This window comes from Aulonocara sp. 'chitande type north' Nkhata Bay, linkage group LG1 (genome assembly GCF_057382095.1).
Source record: "Aulonocara sp. 'chitande type north' Nkhata Bay isolate Kocher_YH1m ecotype deep benthic linkage group LG1, A_spYH_male_GT1.1, whole genome shotgun sequence".
Lineage (NCBI taxonomy): Eukaryota > Metazoa > Chordata > Actinopteri > Cichliformes > Cichlidae > Aulonocara > Aulonocara sp. 'chitande type north' Nkhata Bay.
In genome coordinates, this window is record NC_141344.1 from 33,809,876 (window position 1) to 33,834,091 (window position 24,216).

Sequence of the window (24,216 nt, forward strand, 5' to 3'; positions counted from 1 at the left end):
CTCTCTGTTATATAAATTGCACACTGACCGTGACTCCTGGAGTGACAAATATGTAGGCTGTAGTTTAATTTTTATATTGTCCTCAAGCATTGTGTGCCTCTGTGTGTGTGTGTGTGTGTGTGTGTGTGTGTGTGTGTGTGTGTGTGTGTGTGTGTGTGTGTGTGTGTGTGTGTGTGTGATGAATCTGGAGACAATCCAGAGGCTGAAACTATGTGGAAAGCACTTTGCAAATTACATTGATCTCTCCCTGGACCTGCCTCCTACCTGCTGCTCATCCTAATGCCTGTTTTACAGATGGCTGGGTGAGTGGGGGTGGGTGACAACGACTTCTTTACTTTTTTTTTTTATGTCTCCTGTTACTTTCTGGTTCTGTCACTGCATTTCCCTCCTCTTTCACTCTCCTGCATTTGCTGCTTTTTGTTTCATCATTCACTTTCCCTACTTCTTGTCCATCACATACATGCAGATGTCAACCCACAGCACCATATGATACACTTACCCTCCCACTAATCATTTGTATTACTGACATGCTTTCCTCTGTCCTGTCCTAATTACAACATTATTAAGTTTCACGGTGAGGAGCAGCAAGGCCGACGCAAAGTGTGGCTTCACTATGGAACACGGTGGGAAGGTCAAAATAAAGCATGGTATTTAACCCTGAAAAATGATAGAGTAGATAGTAGTCCTGACATTCCCTTTTGATATTCGGCACTTTCAAGGAAATTACAGGAAAGCAAATAAAAGCCCACATCCTCACAGGCGGCATATATCGCCTATTGGGGGGGATGTCAGCTTGTGCAGCAACAAATACATCCAACTGCAGCACATTTGCCGGAATTTTGTTGAGATCATGTTTAGGTAGGTTAGAATATCAAAGCCTAATTAGGCTTAATGACTCTCTCATCTCTTGGACAGCAGCCAAGCATATGCACACAGTCTAAAAAATTACACGAAAGTGCTCCATGCAAGCCCATGGGGTCTCTTTATTTACAAATCAAGCTGTAGACATGAGCAAGGCTGGGAGTTGAGCTGTATTTTAAGACTTGAGTTCAGAAGTACAGTATATTATGAGGCAGCACCAACTCTGAGCAACAAAACACATTTTGAGAAATAAACCTCAAATCCTCAAACGCTTTGTAATATAGAGCTTGTTATCTCCTACACATACACACAAATTTTTTTAAACCTGAGTGTTTTGCTCTTTGCTGATAAAAAAGGGACACATTGAGCAATTAACTCTATTTTACCAAATCGAAAAATACCCATAAAATGTAACAGGCAAAGTGCAACCTTAACACCCAGGCAAGATATACCTGCTATGTCTTTTTTTGTGACTAAAGATCTCTTATCAAACAGATACCGTAAATAAAAAACTTCCTGATTCCTCAGATTCTGAAATGTAATATGTTTTCTTTCTCATTGACTGGTTGGCTAAAGTGAAAATCTGATGTTTCTGCAGCTCTGTTGGTGGATCCTAGCAATGTTTGTGGTATTTTGGTGACCTCAAGCCACAGCACTCCTCTGGACTGTAAAAGCTCTCAACCCTCTAACGAGCCTCTGCTGCTACGATTGCCCTGCATGGCCTAGAAATGGCTGCCCCGTTTCATCAGCCCTGAAAATATGCATTTCAGCAGAATTAATACTGCGCCTCGCGGATTGGACGCATGAACACGTCATCTACCTGTGAATAGGAGATTGATTTGACATAACAAAAAAGCACAAAGTGACTCTATTTGACCCACCACCGACTTCTGTTTTATACAATAAAATACGCAATATTCAAAATGTACACCGACTCTGACAACTTACTAAAATTAAGCACCTTATTAAGGTTAGACTGTTGGCAGGATCCTCCAAACTTAACATGTCTTAATACCTCTTTTTAAGACAAATGAGTCACAGTATATTTATAGTTAAAGAATACAGACCATATTTAACTCATTCACTGCCAGCCATTGGCAGTGAATGAGTTAAACCCATTGACTCATTCACTGCAATTGACGGCTATAGACGTCAATGGCAGTGAATGAGTTAAATATGGAGGTATCAATACTAAAGTGTCCTAACCACAGAACCTTTTTAAGAGCCAACAGGGAGAAACTCCAGCAGCTGGATTGTAATCTCTCATCTAATTTAAGGAATACTTTCCTAATGCGCTTATTATCTTAACTTCTAGTTTCAGTTGCTATGATTGTGCAAGGTCCATTTTCTTTTTAGTAATATCCATGCCTGACCAAGACGTTAAACCCAAGACAGCAAAACAGAACTTCCCACAGTTTTTGTAAAACGTGTTTTGCTTTGCTGACAAACATGTGCTACTGCAGACCAAGTAGTGCTGCAACTTGAGTCTTCGGTCTAATCTCTAGCAGGCAAACAACCATATCTTTAACATGCTTGCTGAAGTGAATGATCAACACTTCTAAGGTCTATGTGTAGATTTAATGGAGTCTATTACAAAGAACTGTAATTTTCATAGCTATAGATATGCAAAGGTTCTGATATTTTTTCAAATGTTAATTTTTTGTGAACCTGAAAACAAAGTGTTTTCCTCTGTATGCTGTTCAATTGCTATTATATGCAGGCAAACCAGGAAACATGCCTGGCAGTGCAACAGGTCAATGGGGAGCAGGGTGAGCAGCGAGGGGAAAGAAGCACATGTGGGCAAAAACTGTCTGAAAATGGTCCAGATTCAATTTTCACCATCTCCATGGCAGCTGCTGCCTGGTTAGAGGATAGGAAGGAGGAGCGAACCACATGAACCGTGTTGTAATGAAGCATGCAACCTATCTTCAGAGGATGTGGCAAGGTTTTTTGTTTCTGTGTCTGTGTGTCAGGTGGGATATTCCAGGGTTAGGAACTTACCTCTGCAGATGGTGCCATTTCCCACATAGCCTGGCTTGCAGGTACACAGATGTCCCCTGATGGTGTTGGTGCAGATGGCGTTCTCATCACACAAATCCTGGCCGCTGGCGCACTCGTCATGCTCTGAGGGAGAAACCGACAGAGAGGAACTTCACATAGAGAATAGAGTGTGTGTGTGTTTCTGACTTTGCAGTGTGTGAAAGATGGAGGGGTCATTTCTTTTTGAGCCGAGAGGCCACCCAATCACTACGCTCTGAGAGGACAGTCAACCGGCTGCTTGGCTCAGAATGAGAAGCCATAGCTGAGTCTTTCTTCTGTCAACAGCCACCTCTCTGAGCAACCATGTTTTCAAACACCAGTTATGCTTGGCATGCTCAAAATGGACTTGAAGTGGATTCTCGAAGGTGACTTCAAACAAACACAAAAGCTCGCTTTCGTTCCAAGCCCGCTTTTACTTAAAAACTACCGCCCATGGTGGAGAGGCAACAGCTGACACATGGCAGGTGTACTGACTAATTACTGAGCATCAGAATTAATTAGCCTAATGATGTTGGCTTGGACACTGATGACGTGCTAGACACAATATCGAAAATATACCATCTCTTTACTTTAACATGTAAACACTTTGAGTTTTCCAGAAAGAGAATCCTTGACTCTACTAGTTGAAAACAGTTGCTTAAAGTGTTGCAGCATTTGTACGCCAACATGGGAAAGAGTGATTAGACAGTAGGCTAACAGCATGGGCTGCTTCTGTTTTGTTCTCTTTCCCACTGCCAGAAGAGATTTTTTTTATTATGAAGACAAAGCAGAAAGAAAAAAAGAAAAACAGTTTCCTTTTCCACCCGTAAAAACTCTGCCAAAAACCTGCTCACTGCAATCAACGCTCTGCATCCCGGCAATGAGACAAGGTGAATGTCCCTACTGCTGAGTATGTGACAAATTCAGTACAAGAACATTATCACAGATAATGCGGGGAATATAATTAAAGCATGATATGGCCAGAACATATATAAGCCGTCTCGAGCAGGGCTGTCAGACTCATTGTAGTTCAAACAGAGCTCGGTTTGATCTTAAATGGGCTGTCAGATTAAAACCGGGACAAAACAGCATGTTTTAAAAGTGTGCAGGAGCACAAGTACATTCTGAGAATGAACCAATTTAATCACTTTGTCTAAGTCTTGATTTTGATCTTATTTTTACTGCTGTTATTGCTTTATTGTTTTCATATTTATTAGTGGAGTTTGGAGGCCTATAATAATAATAGATTGCATTTATATAGAGCTTTTCGGGGCCCTCAAAGCGCTGTACAATTCCACTATTCATTCACTCACTGGTGGAGGCAAGCTACAGTTGTAGCCACAGCTACCCTGGGGTAGACTGACAGATGCAAGGCTGCCATATCGCGCCATCGGCCCCTCTGGCCATCACCAGTAGGCGGTAGGTGAAGTGTCTTGCCCAAGGACACAACGACTGAGACTGTCCGAGCCAGGGCTTGAACCAGCAACCTTCCGGTTGCAAGACGAACTGCCAACTCTTTGAGCCACCATGTACCCCACCTCTTGTCCTATGACAGCTGGGATAAGCTTCAGCCCGCCCATAACTCTGAATTGGATTAGTGGAAGAAAATTCAATGGATGGCTGGATGTATAGTTGAGTTTAGAGTTACAGCAGCCCTGCTGTGCAGAGAAACCTGAACCCTATGGCTCTCTAGGAGGTTTGGCTTGTGCACCTTCTCCACATTTTGTTTGACATGTTACCCTCCTCTTCACAAAGCCATCCTGTGCATGGGATTAGGCTGTTTAGTGGGCTGTTTATGGCTTGAGGGCCAAATGTTTGACACTTGGATCTAGTACTTACAGTCGGGGTGACAAATCTAGTCCCTGATTGCGTTCAATATATCAGTTTAGAACAATATGAAGATATATTCATGATTGCATTTGTTTTTGTGATGTGCTCTAATTTGTCAAAACTATTTAACAATATGATGACCAAAACAATTGTCAGCTTAAATGTGTAGCTCTGAATGAACGAGTGGAGGTGCACTGATCCAATCACAACACAGAAAGTGGTCTTACAGCAGCTGATGATAATGACAGCAAGCATGACTTCTGTCATGTCAAACCCTTGAAAGAGAAATTATTGCCTTATTCACTCATTCTTTGACTCAAATAAAGTGGCAAACAATATTCTATGACCGCAAACTGAGACAATTTTTTGTAATAGAAAACTTGCAAGGTCAGCATTATGAAAATATGGACAGTTTTGTTAGAATCGTGAAATGCTGACTTACTAATAAAATAGTAAGTGCTGCGAGTAACGTACAATCTCAGGGTCGGTGTTTTATATTCTGCTGGGTACCATGAACTGCTCTCTTGACTTTTATATGTTTGCTCTTAGATAGAGGCCTGGGGGGAAAGGAAAGGGATTTAGTACTGCAGGCAGTGCATGATTAACCACCACTAAGAGACCTTCCACTAAACGGGAATTGCATTTCACTTCTCTGGCAGCGTAGTTCAAATGTAACTGCATAGCTGAAGTTTAACTTTGGACTTTTCACATCTTTGATGGTTTGTTGCATTTGCTAAACTTAAAAAATATTTTTATATGATACAAAGTAACACAGGTAGCTTTTGTGGTAGCTTAGCAAATTATGAATGCACCATATTTTATTGTAAAAAATGCTATTTTTTGGATCTGACTGAGCTACTATGGTAGTGATTTCTGTATTACAATGTAGGCTTTTCTGGTTTGTCATCCTTTTTGACCCGAGTGACTAAAATGTAAGAAAAACAGAGCCCCATGGTATATTAAAGGCATGTGAAACTAGCTATAAACTCAACACCATGAGTTTACTTAGAGGGTAGTTCTCATCGGCCATAAAGACAAAGACTTCACCAATGAACAACAGCAAATTTGATTATGACACTATTAGTGGTTTTAAAATATTTACATTTGTTATTTTATGATCTGATGCACTGATCTTGGCAAGTCAGCCCCCTGGCAGTTTCTGTGCTTACTATGCATTTCCCTCTGAGATCAATACAATCTTCTTATTCTTATTTTTATTATTTTTTTAAGAACAGCTCATCTGTAGTCCTCCAAAAGTAGGCTAACTTAACCACGTGCAGGATATTTTCAAACTTAAGCTGTATGCTAAGGAGAGATGATTTTTCTTTCAATTTGAAACAGAGAATTTCTCCTTCTTTGTAATGTGTTTCATAGTAACCTGTGTGGTTCAGAGACCTGAAAAAACATAATGAGGGAATACTTCCCAGTTTTCCCCCTGTTCCATTCACAGCAGAGCTGACAACAGACCTGCTGGACTCACCAGTGTGCTGATGTATAACTGCTCATCGTTGCAAGTGGTCTTAGTTGGAAATCACAGCTAAGGCTGTTGTTTACAGCAAATCAAACTGCAACGTTTATTAGGACCTTTCACCCATACCTATTCTCCACAAATTAATAAACCTTGTGCGTAGCACACATACAATATATTATTTAGGTTTATTTAAATTGCTGATGTAACATTTATGCAGACCGATGTGCTCAAAAATTCTAAAACTGAACCTAAAGTCACAGCATAGTTTTTTTTTTCAAAACACTATAGAAGATTTTTGTGTTCAGTTCTAAAGGAGCCAAAGGTGACACTTGTAACATTAAAAAAATGTTCAGGTGTCACAGTTAAGCCATTGCGTTATGATATTGAGGCAGCATAGACAGGTGAAAATGCACTAGAAAGCAGAAGCTTCTTACTTACTATGAAATGTCAAAAGACCTACCGTGAAAAAAGGCATATATTTTTATCTCTGCTACTGAGGTGACAGATACATTTCTGCAACAGGAAAGAAATGTCTGATTGTCGTGTCACACTGTTAAAAGCAAATGAGCAACTGCTTGGCTGAGCTCCTGTTTCTTTAAACTGCACCGGCATGCTGCAGCATTTTAAACGCCACAGAATTAACATGTTACACACATGTTACACTAACGAGACCCACTCTGACAGGCCTGTGTTACGGTTGATCTTGGGGCCTCATAACCCGGTGGTTGCTGTGTAGTTGAAAAGAACTAAATTATAACAACATGAAATGATAATCACAGGTGTCAAGTCAAAAATCACACCAAAGTTCCTAAAACTGGGTGAAAGTAAGAAGCTCAAAGACCATGGTCACTGTCATACCCATGTAGAAGGTTGGGTTGCCCAAATAAAATAACTTCTTCATTTATGATCATGTATCTCTGAGAGTGTTCGCCAGAGAACAGAAATAAAAACACTGATATTGATTTGTACTGGCAGATATATCTGGAGATTACCTGGAACGCAGTGAAGTAGATGTGCTTTTTAAAAGTAATTGCAGAAGGAAGTGTGGTGGCAGATTTCTTTTCTCATGTATTAATCACATATTCAATCATATCACATTAGTTATAGTAATATCACTTTCTCACTGTACTATAGTAAGAGCACTCCTGTCACTAGTTTACATGCATGTGGAATGTTAACACAGTGAGGCCATTGTAATGGGAGACGTTAAACAGATAGTGGGACTCCTTCTGCTTATCAGGGATGTAAATCTTTAGGTGTAAATCTCCTCCCTCACAAGGTCATAATTCTCTCTGTGAGGGAGGAGGTATAGGCCCCCCCCCCCCCCAACATGTAAGAGTTTGTGGAATGTTCTTTGTCTGTGTCTCTGTATATAAGATGTAAGGGAAAAACCTGGCAGAGGTAGGAAGCAAAAGATTTCAAAGGCTTTCAAAGGCTCTGGAAAGGAAAACTAGTGAGAGATGTGTCTAAAGACAATCACTACTGCGAGGTCGCAGACCAAAAAAACCTCCACTTCTGCATAAGAGACATCTTTAAGCCAGACTGCAGTATGTTTAACATAAACCGGAGAAAGGTTATCCATACGGGAAGAGGAAACCAGAGCTCTTTGCCCACAAGAAAGCAAAAAGTAGGGTGAGGCATATAAAAGACATATAACCCAAAGATCACGGTCCATACAGTGAAACATGGTGGTGGGATCATTATTATTATTATTATTATTATTATGTGGGGATGGTTCAGTGCATCTTTAAATGAGAATCTCGTCAAGCTCTTCTAGCACGACAACAACCCAAAAAGTACATCGATCCAAGGGAAGAACCCTGATTTTGTGACATTACTTTAGATTCTGTGACGTAAAAGTAAAATAATGTAAGCATCTAAAATAAAAGTTGTGTTTAAAATTCCTTGCTCTATTTAAAAGCACTTGGGAGAGAAAGAAGAGGACCCAATATATAACCTAAAGTTACTCCACAACTAACTGGGTACATAGATGCCAAATACTGTCCAAAATGGAAAGAGAAACTCTTAACTGAGAAATATGACTGGAGCCATTTAAGGGCTTTCTCTCTAATGCCTACAACACAATTCAAAATGTGTCAGGAGAACGCCATGATCTACGTCGTCAAAAAGCATGATGGCAACAGAACTACTAGCATCAACAGTTAAAAGTGGGCCATTAAAAAAAATCATAAAAGGGTGGTTTCTGTGCTGCGTTATGAATTGTTGGAATGATGTCTGTCATTTATAAATGTGAGATTAATTAATCTTTGGCAACATGTTATTGATTTATGTCCTACTGCTGAGCTTATCACACTGATTAAGCTTTAGTGAATACATCTTCAATTAGAATCTAACATGATTTAAGATGATTATAAACAATACATTAAAGAGCAGCCTGTGACGGTGCTGTGGTGGGAATTTACAGCCCAGCTGCACTGCGAAAATATCTTTTTATATCAACTGTGTCTTTAAGTGCCAGTCAGTGCCCGGGGCTCACAGCACTCAAAAGATGCACACTCCCTCAAACGCACTCCTCATTAATATGCAAACGCTTTGGTGGGAGTCATTCCCCTTAATTAATGAGTGGTGCTCATAAAGCCCCGAAGCAAGTCGGCAAAATTATTTTGCTTTTCTCTTCCCAAGGATTTCCTCCTTAGGTTGAGCTGTAAAGTGGAGGTGAGTGTTAACAGTGCTTGTGGTATGTGTTAGAGTTTATGTGAAGGGATATGAAAAGTAGTCGACATTGATGGCAGGAAGAGTCGCGTGATTAAAAATTCAGGGTTCTAATAGCTGTGAGCTAATGACGGTGAGAGCAACACAATCCACACTGATGGACACAGCTGCTTATTAAAGGTGTTTAATGTCTGCTGGCCAGTTTAAAATTATAAAGTGAAAGCCAACACTGACAGATAATGAGTAAGTGAAGAACTGACAAGCTGTAATAAATCCTAAAACACACTTAAAGGCTCTATTTCTGCAGCATTGGGATGGCGAGTTCGAGAAACCCTTCGACCTTTTGGGGTTATTGTGGTCCTTAAATTTCACTTTGCCTGTCTGTGCGAACAATGCTACAGGTAGCAAGGGAGGCCAAACAGATGAGAGGTTCATTCAAATGAGGCTGCGGAAAGCTAACTGTTGGTGGAAATCGTGCCAGAAATTGTGCTGAGAAAAGAAGCATGTCCCCTGGCGCGAATTCAATTTGCTGCCAATCTGATGATTGTATCAACAACAGCCAACAATAAATTGTGTATCAAAAGTATTTACATTTACAGCAAGATTTGGACTCATTGTTGCACTTCCCTGCAAATCGAAAAAAGTGATCACAGTTACCTGTTATTGACAGCATTTTTCTTTTAAATTTCTAATTTAATTATTTAACATCTCATCTGTGCTGGTTATGACGACTTTGTATTTATTCAACAATAAAACCCTGCGATCCTTTTCAACTTAACTCCTTCTGTTGCAGTCTGTGTCTAAAACAGCTGCTTCAGAAAGCCTACACAGTCTGTGCTTTGCACTTGTCGTTGCACTTACTTAAATAGAGCCTTTGCTCTTTAGATTTATTGTGCGTTTTTTTCCCCCAAAACCTCGGGGACTTCTTTGTACAAGAGTACAGAGAATAATGTCATATATATTTCTAGTGCCATTACACTGGAAAAATGTGGTTGTGGACCTTTGACTACCTTCTACTGCTATGGACTGGTACTTAAATAGTGATTTTCTAGTCTTCCCACTCAAAGTGCTTTTATACTACATTCACACAGTTTTTCTTTTTTAAAATTCTAGTCACTTCTGTGCTTTAACCCATCGTGCACACTTATACACAATCATATACATCAGGGGCAATTCTGGGGTTCAGTGTCTCACCCAAGTACACTTTAGCACGCAGACCTGGGGAGACAGGAGCTCAAACCACTGCTGCCCTCTAGCTGGGTGTGTGAACGAGCATAAACAATTTTTGTTGTACATGAAAACAACATTCCCGCATCCCAGATGGTCCAATTCGTTATACAGTTGGCAATGTTTTTGGCTTTTCTGTTTCCAAAATTTCTGGCAAGGAGACCATGCTTATACCATATACAGTTAACAAGAGAACACTTGCAGTGTGTTGCTCATACCTGAGACATTTTACTGTAGTCAGAAGCAGCTCTAGTGTGGAAATAAAACCAGCAGGCAGTGGAAGCTGCTTATTTGCTGGGTCTTTTTGTCAGCAGGGGGATGAGCATGCACTGTTTTGAGGTCACAAGAGGCTATAAACCTGAACGGCTCACTCTGATCTCCGCTTTCCGAGTTATGGAGAAAGGACAGAAATGTGACCCTTTTGTGGGAAAACATTATTGTGCATAGTGTCCCCTTTTTAGAGACTCAGTATAGGGTTTTGATGGCTAATTTTCTGAGTTCATGGAACAAGAGTTCATGAAGAAATAAATGGTGGTTTGTGCAAGGTTTGGGGTCTATTTTTTAACTGGCAAGACTATTTGGGGTTTCAACAATTTTAAAGTGGAAAAATGTAGAAGGGTGCCATTAAAAAAAAATAGACAGCCAAAGGGATTTCAGCTCTCAGGTAACTTTTACCAAAGTCACAGACATTTAATAGGTTTGGACTTGGTGATTACAACTCCTATTAAACACTCCTCAAACCTTCTCTCAACAATCAGCAGCCACTTTATGCTCTGAAATTTTTAATTGTTGATGCCAACAAAGCAAAAGACCATAAAAATGCAAGCACTTGGCAACAACTTCTGACAGAACCAGTCTCATCATCTGCCGCGACCGGCTGGAGGTGAAGGAGGAGCCAGCAAGAGTAACAATAACTGTGCGAAGTTTGAACAAGACTGCTACAACTTTTGCATGGAAAGGCTCATACGTGCCGAGGTGTCAGTACCAGTTGTGTCTTACATTCCTCAAATGTTCTGTATATGCTTTGAATTTTATCATTGCACAGCTAGCCTATGTATCAGTCTTCACAAGCTTCTTCCATGTTTATTTATTTATTTTTTAATTGCAGGTATATCCTGCATGCCTCTTCACAAGTCAAGTCTATTTTCTTGTGACTCATGCATGTAACTACATGAATTGCATACTGAGCTATGAGTGCTGCCAAAAAGTGCTCGAGTGCACAGCAGGCCTCTGGATGAATGTTCTGTGTCAGATGCATGAATGACTTTTAACTGATGCTACTTTTGCTGCTGATGGTGCTTTCACTATGCAGCTGGTGTGGAGGTTTGAACCTTCTGTTTCGGCACTGCTACTTTTTTCTTGTGTCTGCCATCAAAAAGGAAAAAGATAAAGTAGTAGATAAAAGTTTTTGGCAGCAGTTCACGACTTCATAAATACACCTTGCATTGAGTTACTACACAATAGAGTTCTTTAGACGTCACTAACAAATATCACTGATTAGAAAGACGCTAAAATTCTTCACGCACAATGGAGGGATCAAATAACAGAAAAAAAGGATAACTTGAATTACTTTGGTAAAATTGCGTTCCATGTGCTCAATAAATCAACATCAAACAGTAAATGAATAACCGAATCTTGACTATCACACAGCACTCAAAATGGACATCCAAGGAAATACTTTTCATACTGGTTGTAATCAGCCTGGAAGCTCATAGTAAAATGGTAAATGGCCTGCATTTGTATAGCGCTTTTCTAGTCCCTAAGGACCCCAAAGCGCTTTACACAACCTGTCATCCACCTATTCACACACACATTCACACACTGGTGATGGCAAGCTACATTGTAGCCACAGCCACCCTGGGGCGCACTGACAGAGGCGAGGCTGCCGGACACTGGCACCACCGGGCCCTCTGACCACCACCAGTAGGCAACGGGTGAAGTGTCTTGCCCAAGGACACAACGACCGAGACTGTCCAAGCCGGGGCTCGAACCGGCAACCTTCCGATTACAAGGCGAACTCCCAACTCTTGAGCCACGGTCGCCGCAGGTAGCAGGCTGTTTTCTCCTGGGAAATCGTTTTGTGCATCTACTTCTAAACCCTACCCTTTTGGACAGATTTTTGCATTGCAGAAAAAGAATCCTGACAAAAAGAAAACACAAATGAATCCACAATGTATGAGAGTTCATATGATCTCCAAAGCATTGGCTACTCTGCTACTGACTTAGAAATTTTTAAACTATTTATTAGCGATTAATTTAACTGCATTTTAATATAATTTCCAATGCTCCTATTTTGTTAAGCTAACACTGACTAAAATGGGAACTGTATTTTAATGTATTGTGGCAACTCTTATTCACTGATAACCATCAGTGGTCAGTTATAGTATCAGTTACAATATACAGTATCTGTATATAGTATTTGTTATAAAAGAGTTTATTCAGTACAAGAATCTGTTCACTAATAAATGTTTCACTGGAACATCATAACACTGGTGTAGATACTTCAGTGATTCTCCAGGAGACAGCAGCTTAATATGAGAATGCTGCCCATCTATATCAGATGAATCTAATTAGTGATGATTATAGAGTGATGTGGTGTCAGATCTGGACATGCTGAGGTGAAATCCCAAAGCACTGGACTAATGATGCATAATAGCTGATCATCAGAGCCACGGACAGTGGCCGCAGCACTCACGGAGACTTCTGCACTGTCAACAGATGCTAATAGGCAGATCAGAGGCAGAGGCTATTTTCTCATTTTGATAAGAAAATAACATGTTTTTCATCAAAACTGGAGTTATTTGAACAAAAAAGTGAATGAGTCACAATGGCATGAACACTAAACATTTGCATTATTTTAAAAATCCACATGTAGAGTATTTCCTCTTACAAAGAAACAAATCTTCAGGGAGGCCTTTTTGAAAATGGAGACTGCCAAGTTAAAAACTTGGTGCAATAAACCTGAATATATCCATGATCTAAACGTTATCAGGCTCCACATAAAAAAAATAAATATCAGAAATGATTTATAAGATGATTGTGTGACTTTAAAAAGATTGAAAAGACTAAGAGCAACTGAAAATCAGTGGATGCACAGCTACAATGGTGATCAGGTAGAACAAGTTACAGGACTACAAATCATAGTTGCTGTCCGAAGGTGCTCTTTAGCACAAACCGCATGATGAAACTTTAAAAGGCCTGATGAATAAATACTGGGGGCAGATTCTTTAGTCAGTTGAGACCATGACACATTTGCTCAGCTAGGATCCATCCTGCTTACTGTCACTCTGGCCAGCACTCCAGTAAATGCATAGTCCTGACAGTGTAGGTGGGAGTATGATGAAATGGGGCAGCATAAGTACAAAAGGTGCTGGAGCGATGACATTTACAGATGGCATCATGAATGCCTGTTGGATGTACCAAAATGCTGGCTGACAAGTTGAGTCCCAATTTCGCCTTCGCAGAGAAAGAACATTCAAGCATGATAATGATCCAAAGCACACTGTCAAAATCACACAACAGTTTCTGAAAATGAAAAAAGGGAAACTATGACACGGGCAGGTCTCATGACATAAATCCAGCACAATACCTTTGTGGTATTTTAGACCCCTCTGGCAAAAATGTCTGTGAATAATAGCAGAACATACATCTGAAATGCAGTGTTTATACAGAAGAAGGACTCACATACCGGAGACCTGGACAAGGCCGTAGATTGTTCCCAACCCATCAGCAGGACTGGTATCTGCTCCTTTGTGCAAGGAGAAACCGCTGCCAGAGATACAGAATGACCTCCCACAGGCCACTGGTTTAACCCAACCAATCAAGCATTCAGAAACATGAGATGTCCTTTAGCAGGCTTGTTCTCTGCTCACCATGCCGCCTGATTGGCATTTCCAAAAGAATACCTGAACTGGCAGGACCACCACTGGCTCTCTGTGCTTTTCACAGATGAGAGCAGGTTCACCCTGATTATGTGACAGACATGAAAGGGTCCGGAGAAGCTGTTAAGAACGTTGCACTGCCTATAACATCTTTCAACAGTGGGTCCTAGGTTCATCCTGGGGCATGGCATTGCTTTCAACACCACAAGGTTGCACCTGAGACTGCCTGGGTGCTCAGTGATGGTATGGTTCAGCTCTGATAGGAGATCCCCCAGGACACCATCCATTGTCTCGTTAGGAGCTTTACAAACTACCGATTCACATTTTAAGTTGCAACAATGAAATTTCGGTAACATGACCTAGCCTGCCGAATCATTTTTTCACTTTGATTTTTGGGGTGTCTTTAAACTTGGCTCACTGTAGGTTGATAATTTTCATTTCCATCAGACAATGTGGCATCTTTTCATTCCTAAAAATCATTACCCAGTTCACATCAGGATAGATATTCAGCATGATCTTTCCCCCCCTTATTGTGATCTCATTGTGTTTTCTAAGTGTTCCAATACTTTCTTTTTTTCTTAGCAGTTTATATACACGATGAGCCACGTTCTTACTTCAAGACTGAGTGGGCACTGTTCTGCTGCTATGATCTCCAGCATCAAAGACCTTAGACACACTCAGTTGTAATTAGTGTTCACGGTGAAGTGAAAGCCCACAGGCCCTGCTCAAAAAGCTCAACAAATTGACTAAAATTAAGGCTGGCAAACTGTAAGCAAACTAGATCAGGCATAATGTCATTGAGGATATAGTGTGCAGCACAGTTTTACCATATTTTCAAGATTTAAAGATGATTTTGTCACTTTGATAATCAGGTGAGAAGTTTTTCAAATTGTTTTTCTTTTTTGCATTTTATATATTTAGTCTTTATGCTTCAAGCTCGGGTCCTGCGCCAAACCCATGCTTCTGCACAGAGATCTCGGATGTTGTTCCTGGGATCTGCTGGAGACACTCACCTACCTTGGACCACTGTCCTAGTGTCCTATCTAAAAGTGTGCCTTCACCCTCCACATCTTCTCAAGCTCTCAATTCAATTCAATTCAATTTTATTTATACAAATCACAACAGTTCCCTCAAGGTGCTTTATATTGTAAGGTAGACCCTACAACAGGGGTAGGCAACGCCAGGCCTCGAGTGCCGATGTCCTGCAGGTTTTAGATTTCACCCTGTGTCAACACACCTGAATCAAATGATTAGTCCATTACCAGAGGAGGTCATTTAGCCATTTGAATCAGCTGTGTTTGATCAAGGACACATCTAAAACCTGCAGGACACCGGCACTCGAGGCCTGGCGTTGCCTACCCCTGCCCTACAATAATACATACAGAGAAAAACCCAACCCAACCCAATCATATGACCCCCTATGAGCAGGCACTTTGGTGACAGTGGGAAGGCAAAAACTCCCTTTTAACCGGAAGAAACCTCTGGCAGAACCAGGCTCGGGGAGAGGCGGCCATCTGCAGCGACTGGTTGGGGTGAGAGAAGGACAACAGAACAACAGACATGGTGTGGAAGAGAGCCCTTGGTAGTTCTCGATCTTCTCATGTGCCTTCTTCCTGATGTTGCTATCACTTGTAAATCTACATCTGTCATTTTCCTCTGCTTGTACGCCACTACTATGTCCGGTTGGTTAGCCATCACCAGTTTGCTCGTCTATATCTGGAAGTCCGACAGAATCTTAGCTTGGTCATTATCAACCACCTGAGGAGGCGTGTTTAGGATACCAGCCACTTCTTCTCTCCGGCAGACAATGTCAATAGCAGCTGGATGGTGTAGTGGTAACACTACCCTTTGGTGGTGACCAGGGTGTCTGTATCCAGAAAGGGTACCTAGGCTAGTAAAACTAACACCTCGTGATTCACTTTTACTTTACATAATAAATTTCTAAAACATGTCCTCATCTCTTAAGCTTCAATCGACACCTCGTTCAGTAATGTCACGCTGAACACTTCAGTAATGTGAAATTTAATGACCAGTGACAGGACCATAAAACAGACCAGAGCATGGCAGAAATTTCAAGGGTTTTTTCATCTTTTTTTTCCTGGCAACACAAAGTCATCAAGCTCACTTTCTGCCTCAGCCTTGCTGCTCACCTTGACAAGATTCGAACTCAGCAGAGATCTGTTCCATGTCACAGGGGGAGAAATATTGACTGCCTGTCATAGCATTTAGCTTTGAAGGACATGGATTCCCTAAAATATGTTGCAGAAAATTCCCCACTTGTCTGTGGTATTCTACCTAGAGTTCAAGAGGCAGTTTACTTTTTAATTACAACTTTTGATACTGCATGCAAGTCATATGTTTTTTTTAAATGATTTCTTGGATTATTACTATTGTTATATTAAATGAAGCAGTTTGTGCACCGTTCCCCTGCTTGGCCTTCAACAGGTTGGGAAATGATGCACAAATAATATTCTTTTTCCATAACTTGTTTTTTTTTAATCTTTTTTTCCATTTCCATTATGCATTACATTCCAGTATAAGACCGGTAATGCATTAGTAGTCCCGATCACTTATGTATTGCAGTATATTACAGTAATGGAAGTTGTACAACCTCTATCCCATTTTCTTTTCTGTCTGTCCTTGTTTCTTTCTCTTGTCTCTTTTCTTATTTTCTCTTGAGGCCAGGTCACTGTTCCCATGCTCTCAAACACAATCAGTATCAAAGTCACTAGTCCATTGACCCCCTCTAATAAACAGGCACCCTCCTTAGGGTCTAAGAGCTGTTTTTCCTTTAGAGGAGGCATGCAGTGGATCAGTTCCCCGTGTGTCTGGTCTAAAGTTATTAAAAACTGCACAACTGTTCTAAAAATCTAGAAAGAAATCATAGTGTATATTATAGTATACACTACACTGGAAACAAATGGTACACCTAAAACACGGCTGCGCAGCCATGGAAACACCACCAAGCTCCTGGCACACAGTTTTTGTGCAGATGTTAATTTCAGAGGTCGTTTGGAACTTTTATCCATTATGCAATGGGACTGAAAAGACTGAATTTAAAGATCAAGAGGTCTGTCCCAGTACTCCCACGTCCATATAGTGTGTCTTCCCCCCCAAATAAAATACACCACTGGTACTTCACTATAATTAATGGGGCTTTAATTTTATTTTCACATCATATAATGTGTTATGCACCTAAGTTGCATTTGCGTGCAATTATTGACCTCTTAGTTTAAAACATAAGTGCTTCACATCATGCTGGATATAGTATGTTTGTGTGCACAATGCACCTGACCGCACAGTTTAAATCCTTTCTGTGCAATAGCAGCAGCTCATAATTGAAATACAACTCCTTTGATACCCAATGAATTACACAGCTAAAGGCAATAAAGACATTCAGGTTGCAATTCACATTAATGAAAGCATGTTCCATTAATGTGCTCTGTCAGTAAACATCCCTCCCATGCATAGTCACAGTCACATATTATTTTACGCAGCTCGGTCTGTATTCAGCCAAGGGAACAGGAAGACAATGCATCAAAGAAGAAGAGACAGTCTTGAGAAAAGGAGCATAACATGATTACAGACATCACTTTGGATGGTTGTACAGTCTGGTGATGAGCAAGAAGAAACGCTCCTTACATTGAACCTTCACAGCGAAGCTAAATATAAACACCAGCTTTCTCAGAGGGAATTACAAATGGATGAAAGTGAGGAGTAAGGGAAACTTTTCTGGCCCCTTCCCTGCTTTCCCAAACTGCGTTTGATGGGCTTATTAAATTGGCTGGTGCCTGGCCAGTTTAACAGCATGACCCCTATTTTTGAACGTTTAATATATACAGGGAGAGTTGCCAAGGTTTTCAGGCTCGTCACACCTGGGCTGCACAATCATTAGATGTATAATTGGAATTCGATTTGATTAAATTTTCATTAAACATGTAATGCATCTTGGGGTGGGGGAGGGAGGGGGGGGGATACAGCCTTTTTCATTGCTGGTTTTAGAAGAATATATGTGGCAACTGATGCATGAAATTAATGGCAGCTTCTTTTGGTCAGCCATACAGCAACAACTGCGCAGATTATGAACAGCAGGATTTAAAAAAAAAACAAAAACAAGTATTGATTATTAGAGTGCAGATGAGGACAGAAGAGAAATATACGTCTTCATCAGCATGCTGCTTAGCTGATGAAGCTTTTTTTTTTTTTTTAATGTTATTTAAGTTAATAATGTAAAAATAGCACCACTTTTTATAAGATGAAGGAACAATAGGCAGACTAATGATATTGGTGTGATTTTTTAAAAACATACTTATATTAAAAAACTGATAAAAATGTAACAATTTCAAGCTTGAAATCTTTCAAGACTGGAGATTTCTGTAAAGTGGAAATATTATAGTGCTTGCAAGGTCTGCCCTGATTGTTTTAATGTCATTCCAGGCACAGCTTATGCTTCTCAGAGCTGTCATTAGTCGAGATAAATGTTTTCAGATGAGAACAAACAACAAAAATTCATTTAATTTAAACAACAATATAATTTTTAACATAAAAAACATTGTTGCAGCTGAATTTTACTTGTAGTCCTTTTTAAAAAAAACAAAACAAACAAAACCCTTGAGTTATTGGATCTGCCATTATTTACCTCACAGAAGCTAATGTAAATAAATTTATTGCAACGAACACACTAACCAACCAACCTGATAACATCAAGTTCTCTACTGGCATAAGAGCGCACTCTTCTAAAAACTTTAACTTAAATCCAGCTTCACAGAAACTTTTAAATCTTTGTCAGTTTTTGAGAGCAGGGCTCAATGGTGTACATTGGCCTTTATACATGTACTGTTTCATGTCCACTGCGAGCCTTATCAGCACCTACTTAATGCAGAAAGCAAATCATCTAACACCCAGACATTATAAGTGCAAGTATAACATAATTATAAAGTGGTAAATCATAACATCCTTGTACTAGCAAAACATTTGAGCTCTTGTTCACTTGTGAAGTTAGAACAAATTACCTTAACTATACTCGGTTTTGTTGTTGTGTTTGATTCCATTAGTGCAGCTGGGGTAACAAAGGGATTAGCAGTCATCCATGTTACCAGGACAGAAACAAACCATACGGACTATAATAACCAAAGCAGCCAATCTGTAGCCTAGAAGTGTCACTAGGAACATTTTGTTTGACTGCAATTAGCATGTTTGTGCTCACATTAACCAGCATACAAAAGCAAAGAATGAGCGTGCTGAGAGCTCACAATCAGAGGTGCCCTGAAGGAAAAAAAAAAGACACCACACTCACTTTCTAACTACCTATTTGGTGTTCTAATTACAGCAGGAAAGCCCCTGTTAGCTTAGCACTGAAAGAACATGAAAGTTACTAAAAAGCATAACAGAGACTACAAACAAGGCAACACAGGGACATGGTCAAAGGAATGCCTAGGGTCAGTGATGTTTGTTTATTCATTTTTTTGCAAACTTAAAACTTGTATGGTGATATAATACATGGCGGACACAAGTTAAGACTTTGTGTGTATTTGTGTGTGTAAATATATGCTCACTGGCCACAGTTGAACAGGTACACCCGTTTAACTGACTGTTAATGCAGATATCTAAAGAGCCAGTCATAGAAAGTTCAAGGTGAGCATCATAATGGAGAAGGAAGGTCATTAAAGTGATTTTTATTGTGGCATGGTTGTTAGTGCCAGATGGGTTGGACTCACATACTGATCTATTGGAACTTTCTGACATTACCATCTCTGGGGTTTACAGAGAATGGTATGAAAAAAAAATACATCATCCTCTGCGGACCTGCTCTCTCAGTAAAAATGTTTGTTCATGTAAGAGGTCAGGTCAAGCTGGGAATAGGAAGGCACAGGTAACAACCACTCATTATGACTAAAGTATACACAAGAACATCTCTGAATGCACAACACTGGACAACAGGATTGGAAAAAACATAGTCTGGTCTGATGAGAATTTCTGCTGTGTCATTTGGATGCCAGGGGCAGAATTTGACATAACGAGAAAGCACGAATGGTTCAGGCGGCTGATGGTGCAGTGGTGTGGGGAATATTCTCTTGACGCGCTGAGCATACCACAGTCTACCTGAGATCATATCCATCCCATGGCCTTAATGTACCCGTCTTCCGATGACTGCGTTCACGAGTATAACACACCATGTCTTTAAGCTCACATCCTCTCAAACTGGTTTCCTGAACATGGGAATGGGTTCACTGTACTCAAACAACATCCAAAGTCACCAGATATCAATCCAATAGAGCATCTTTAGGAACTGGAAGTTCACAGCATGGATGTGCAGCCAAGAAATCTGAAGCAACTCCATGATGCTATGCCGTGTCAAGTCAATACTGAAAAAAATCTGTGACGAATGTTTCCAGCACCTTGTTGACAGGAAAAATTAAAGCAGTTTTTTAGGCAAACTTAGTATGTAGGGGCTGGTGAGTGTAAGTACCATGTTACAGCACAGAAACACTGCATACGATCCATGCAAGCAAGTGGGTTAGTGCGGGTACAGCACCTTTTTTAAAACATATGGTTTGACTGACAAGTGATCCCTAAGGTGTGGAGTGTGAACACCAGTGATAATGACAACATTATTTTACAAATCATGCACATATAATCCCTCCTACATCAAATGCCCTTTAAATAGGGACACCAGATGTTATTTTGAACATTCAGGCAGCAGGTAAACATCCCAGACTGCTTTAGGCTGAATACAAACTTCGAGAGGGGAAAGTACAGAAGCCTCACACTTTCTGCCACCTCTCTTTCTCCCTCCATTCTTCCAGTGTTTCTGCAGAGCTGCTTGCTTACTTCTATAGAGGTGAAATCAAGTGGAACCACAATTACCTTGTCCTCCTATTGTTTATATGGTGCTGTTTTCACAAAGGACAATCCCCTCCACCAAGCAGGAGAGAGACAGTTGAGAAAAACGAAAGCAAAAGATTATACATGTTGTGTAAGGGAACTATAGCCAGTGTTCCTCCAAGGAAGGAGCTGCTCATATTGTAATACTAAGGGTGGGGCCTGGAGTAAAGTAAGCTTGTGGTCTGTGGGTGGAAGAAGTTGATTGATGCATCATGTCTGTTGAGACACATGTGATACATCCATGAACTCTGTCCAGAAGCAATGGTAGGAAGAAGCAAACAAACAAACATGCAAGAGTGAAGGACATTTTTCATTTGCAGTCCCTCTCTGCCTCATTTCTGCTTGGAAAGTATATCTGGTAATTCCTTTTAGCATTTGTTTATTTTTTAATTCTTTCACCTTCCTGAGAGCTTGACAGCATCTGTAATTAACAGCTCAGTCACACTAGAGTAAAAACAGCAATGCAATCTCATTGTAACTACAAAAAAAATTCATGGATGCAACAACCGCTGGGCAACCACTTGCAACTGTGAGGTGACTGCATGACCTGCATGACTGGTGACTTGCATGACTCGTGTTTCCAAACTTGGACTGGAATCACTTTCAGACAGATTGGAGAAGAACTACGGTTCCCAAGTAGCTAAACTGCCATCCTGCATCAACTACGCCATTACTTAAGGGCGATTGTGGCTCAAGAGTTGGGAGGTTGCCTTGTAATTGGAAGGTTGCCGGTTCGAGCCCTGGCTCAGACAGTCTCGGTCGTTGTGTCCTTGGGCAAGACACGTCACCCGTTGCCTACTGGTGGTACTCAGAGGGCCCGGTGGCGCCAGTGTCCGGCAGCTTCACCTCTGTCAGTGCGCCCCAGGGTGGCTGTGGCTACAATGTAGCTTGCCATCACCAGTGTGTGGATGACTGGATGTGTAAAGCGCTTAGGGGTCCTTAGGGACTAGTAAAGCGCTATACAAATACAGGCCATTTACCATTTTTACTTGCAGAGGGATTTTCCTGAGCGACTTCCTCGCTAGCCAGACTGCATGGTGGTCCTCAATATAATTCAGCTGCTTCTTAAAAAGGAACACATCCACAAACTCTACCAAGCAACTGGTTAAAGCATTTGGCGATTTATTTATCTGCAAATATTTGAAATAATATTTGAAAAGGAGAAACGTATAAATGGTGAAACACTGCCTCCTGTTAGGTGGCGGCTGCATGCAAACAGGAATAGGACCCAAGATGCAGACTCCAAAGACAAACTTAAACCAAAACAGCTTTAATGCTGAACTCAAACATAACATAACTAGAAAAAGGTCAAAAATAAACTAACACCGGCGGATTGACAAAACACACAGCAAAATAAACGGTAGATCGCGACACAGAGAAACACAGGGCTTAAATACACAGAAGGAGCAATCAGGGAATGAATAACAGGAGGGAAACACAGCTGGGGCAAATCAGAACTGACGAGACAAAAGGAAGCGTAAACTGAACACACTGAGATAAGACAGAGACCTTCAAAGTAAAACAGGAAACACATAACACAGACTCACATGCAGGCACTACAGAGGGAACAGAGACGTGGGACCAGGGCAGACACAAACACTGACTGAACACGGGGATATAGGAACTAAGGATACACAGAGACGCGAACTAGACAAGGGGATACAGGTGATAGGGGAGACAGAGCAACTAAAGAAGACAGAGACATAAACCATAAGACAGAACTCAAAGAAACCAAAGACTAAAAAGTATAAATAATATAATAAACTCAAATACCCTGGGTCAACGACCCAGGCATCCTAACAGCCTCCATTATATTTAATAATTGAAGTTCCACAACTGCAAAGATTGAAGCTAATTTGCAGTTTACTGAAAAGCTTGGGTTCACTTTCTCCATGCTAATTGCCTGATAGAATAAAAGACAAGAAAAAAACTGGTTTCCAGTTTTGTGTCTCCTCCTCAATGCAGTTGCAGCAATATCATTACCAAAAACCTTTTAAGATCTAGACACAATGCAGAATAACAATACAGATTCCAGCACAAGCAACCAATTACACAAGCTAAAGTGCAATCACATTAACATTGTGAAATATGAGCAGTCACCACCTTAAGCTGTGAACGCTAACTCTGTTTTACATCCATGCACAAGATCTGACACCCCCGGGGAGAAGCTGAAGGAAAAGCAGGAAGGTTGAAAAGGGAGACAGCGAGACGATTTATCTCTCCCAGCAGATGCAGAGAGTGCTCCTTGGGCTCCCAGTCAGCTGCCAGGACAGTTTACAAGCTGCAAAATGGATTGATTGTCCATGGATCCTTGTCCCTGCGTTGCTGCCAACTGCGAGCTAATTAAAGAACACTTTCTCTGGAGGAACACTGAGCAGCAACCAAGCACATTCTATTTACTCTTAAGAAAACATGCTGCCCTAAACAAAAGGATCAATCTGTAGCCTGCAAGACACAAGTTACTACAATGATTTCTTTTTTACTTTGAAATCATACATCTTTAAAACACATAGCAATAGGAAAAACATTCGAGCAAACAGGGATGACACCCATTACCTCGGTATTGTCAGTCTGCCTTTGCAAGTGCATGCAAAATGCACAGGGCAATCTGTAACCTACCTAATGGAAAGAGAGGAACGTTTTAAACAAGCTATGCTAGACCAGTAGTCAGTGCAATGTATACCGTAAAACAGCTTTAAATCTACAGATCTACATTTAAACGGAGCATTTGTGCTGTTAAAAGTGGGCATATATTTTGCTGAAGCTGCTTCCGTACTTTGTCCTGACATATACCTCTGAGAAGGTCGGGGAACAATGCTGTTATATGTTTGTTCATTTTAATCAAAAATATCTAGGGTAGAAAAGCCATTAAATGAATAAATGGCAGCAATCAGCCATTCTTATTCCATCACACGCTGAACTTTAAAGCTTTAAAAAGACAACTGCTGAGGCATTTATCAGTTTGCATTCACTTCTGTGTATGCTTTAATTTCAGATAATGAAGTAAAAGTTTCAGCAGGACAGTTGCAAAGCAGCAGTGCCTGGTGGCTGATGGACACCAACATGCTTTTTTTTTTTTAAATGCATGTGAATCATTAGACCAGCAGCATGAGTCAGTGTGAAAGCTGCAGCAAATATTAAGAGCTACTGACACACATGGGAATCATAGTATTATCTGGACCCAATTACGAGAATCACTCATTCATTTTTATTGTGTACTCTCCTCAAGAGCAAAATGTAAACAAGCGCCTTGACTAGGAGAGAGAGAAATCGAGCTGTGTCAATGTCCATGTCCAACTGGTAGATGGACATTGTCCTTTTCATTATATATATTTACCTGACAGCTACAGACCATTCCATTTTAGTCCT

At 40.6% G+C, this 24,216-nt stretch overlaps 1 protein-coding gene across 1 annotated transcript in view; it reads right to left on the reverse strand.

Moving 5' to 3' along the window:
• LOC147339415 (protein kinase C-binding protein NELL1-like) overlaps nt 1-24,216 on the reverse strand; it is a 307,103-nt gene that overhangs the window by 70,179 nt on the left and 212,708 nt on the right. The window contains exon 14 of the mRNA XM_086294400.1: nt 2,863-2,985. Coding sequence (XP_086150526.1) covers nt 2,863-2,985 — 123 coding nt within the window. The remainder of the gene's footprint in view (nt 1-2,862; nt 2,986-24,216) is intronic.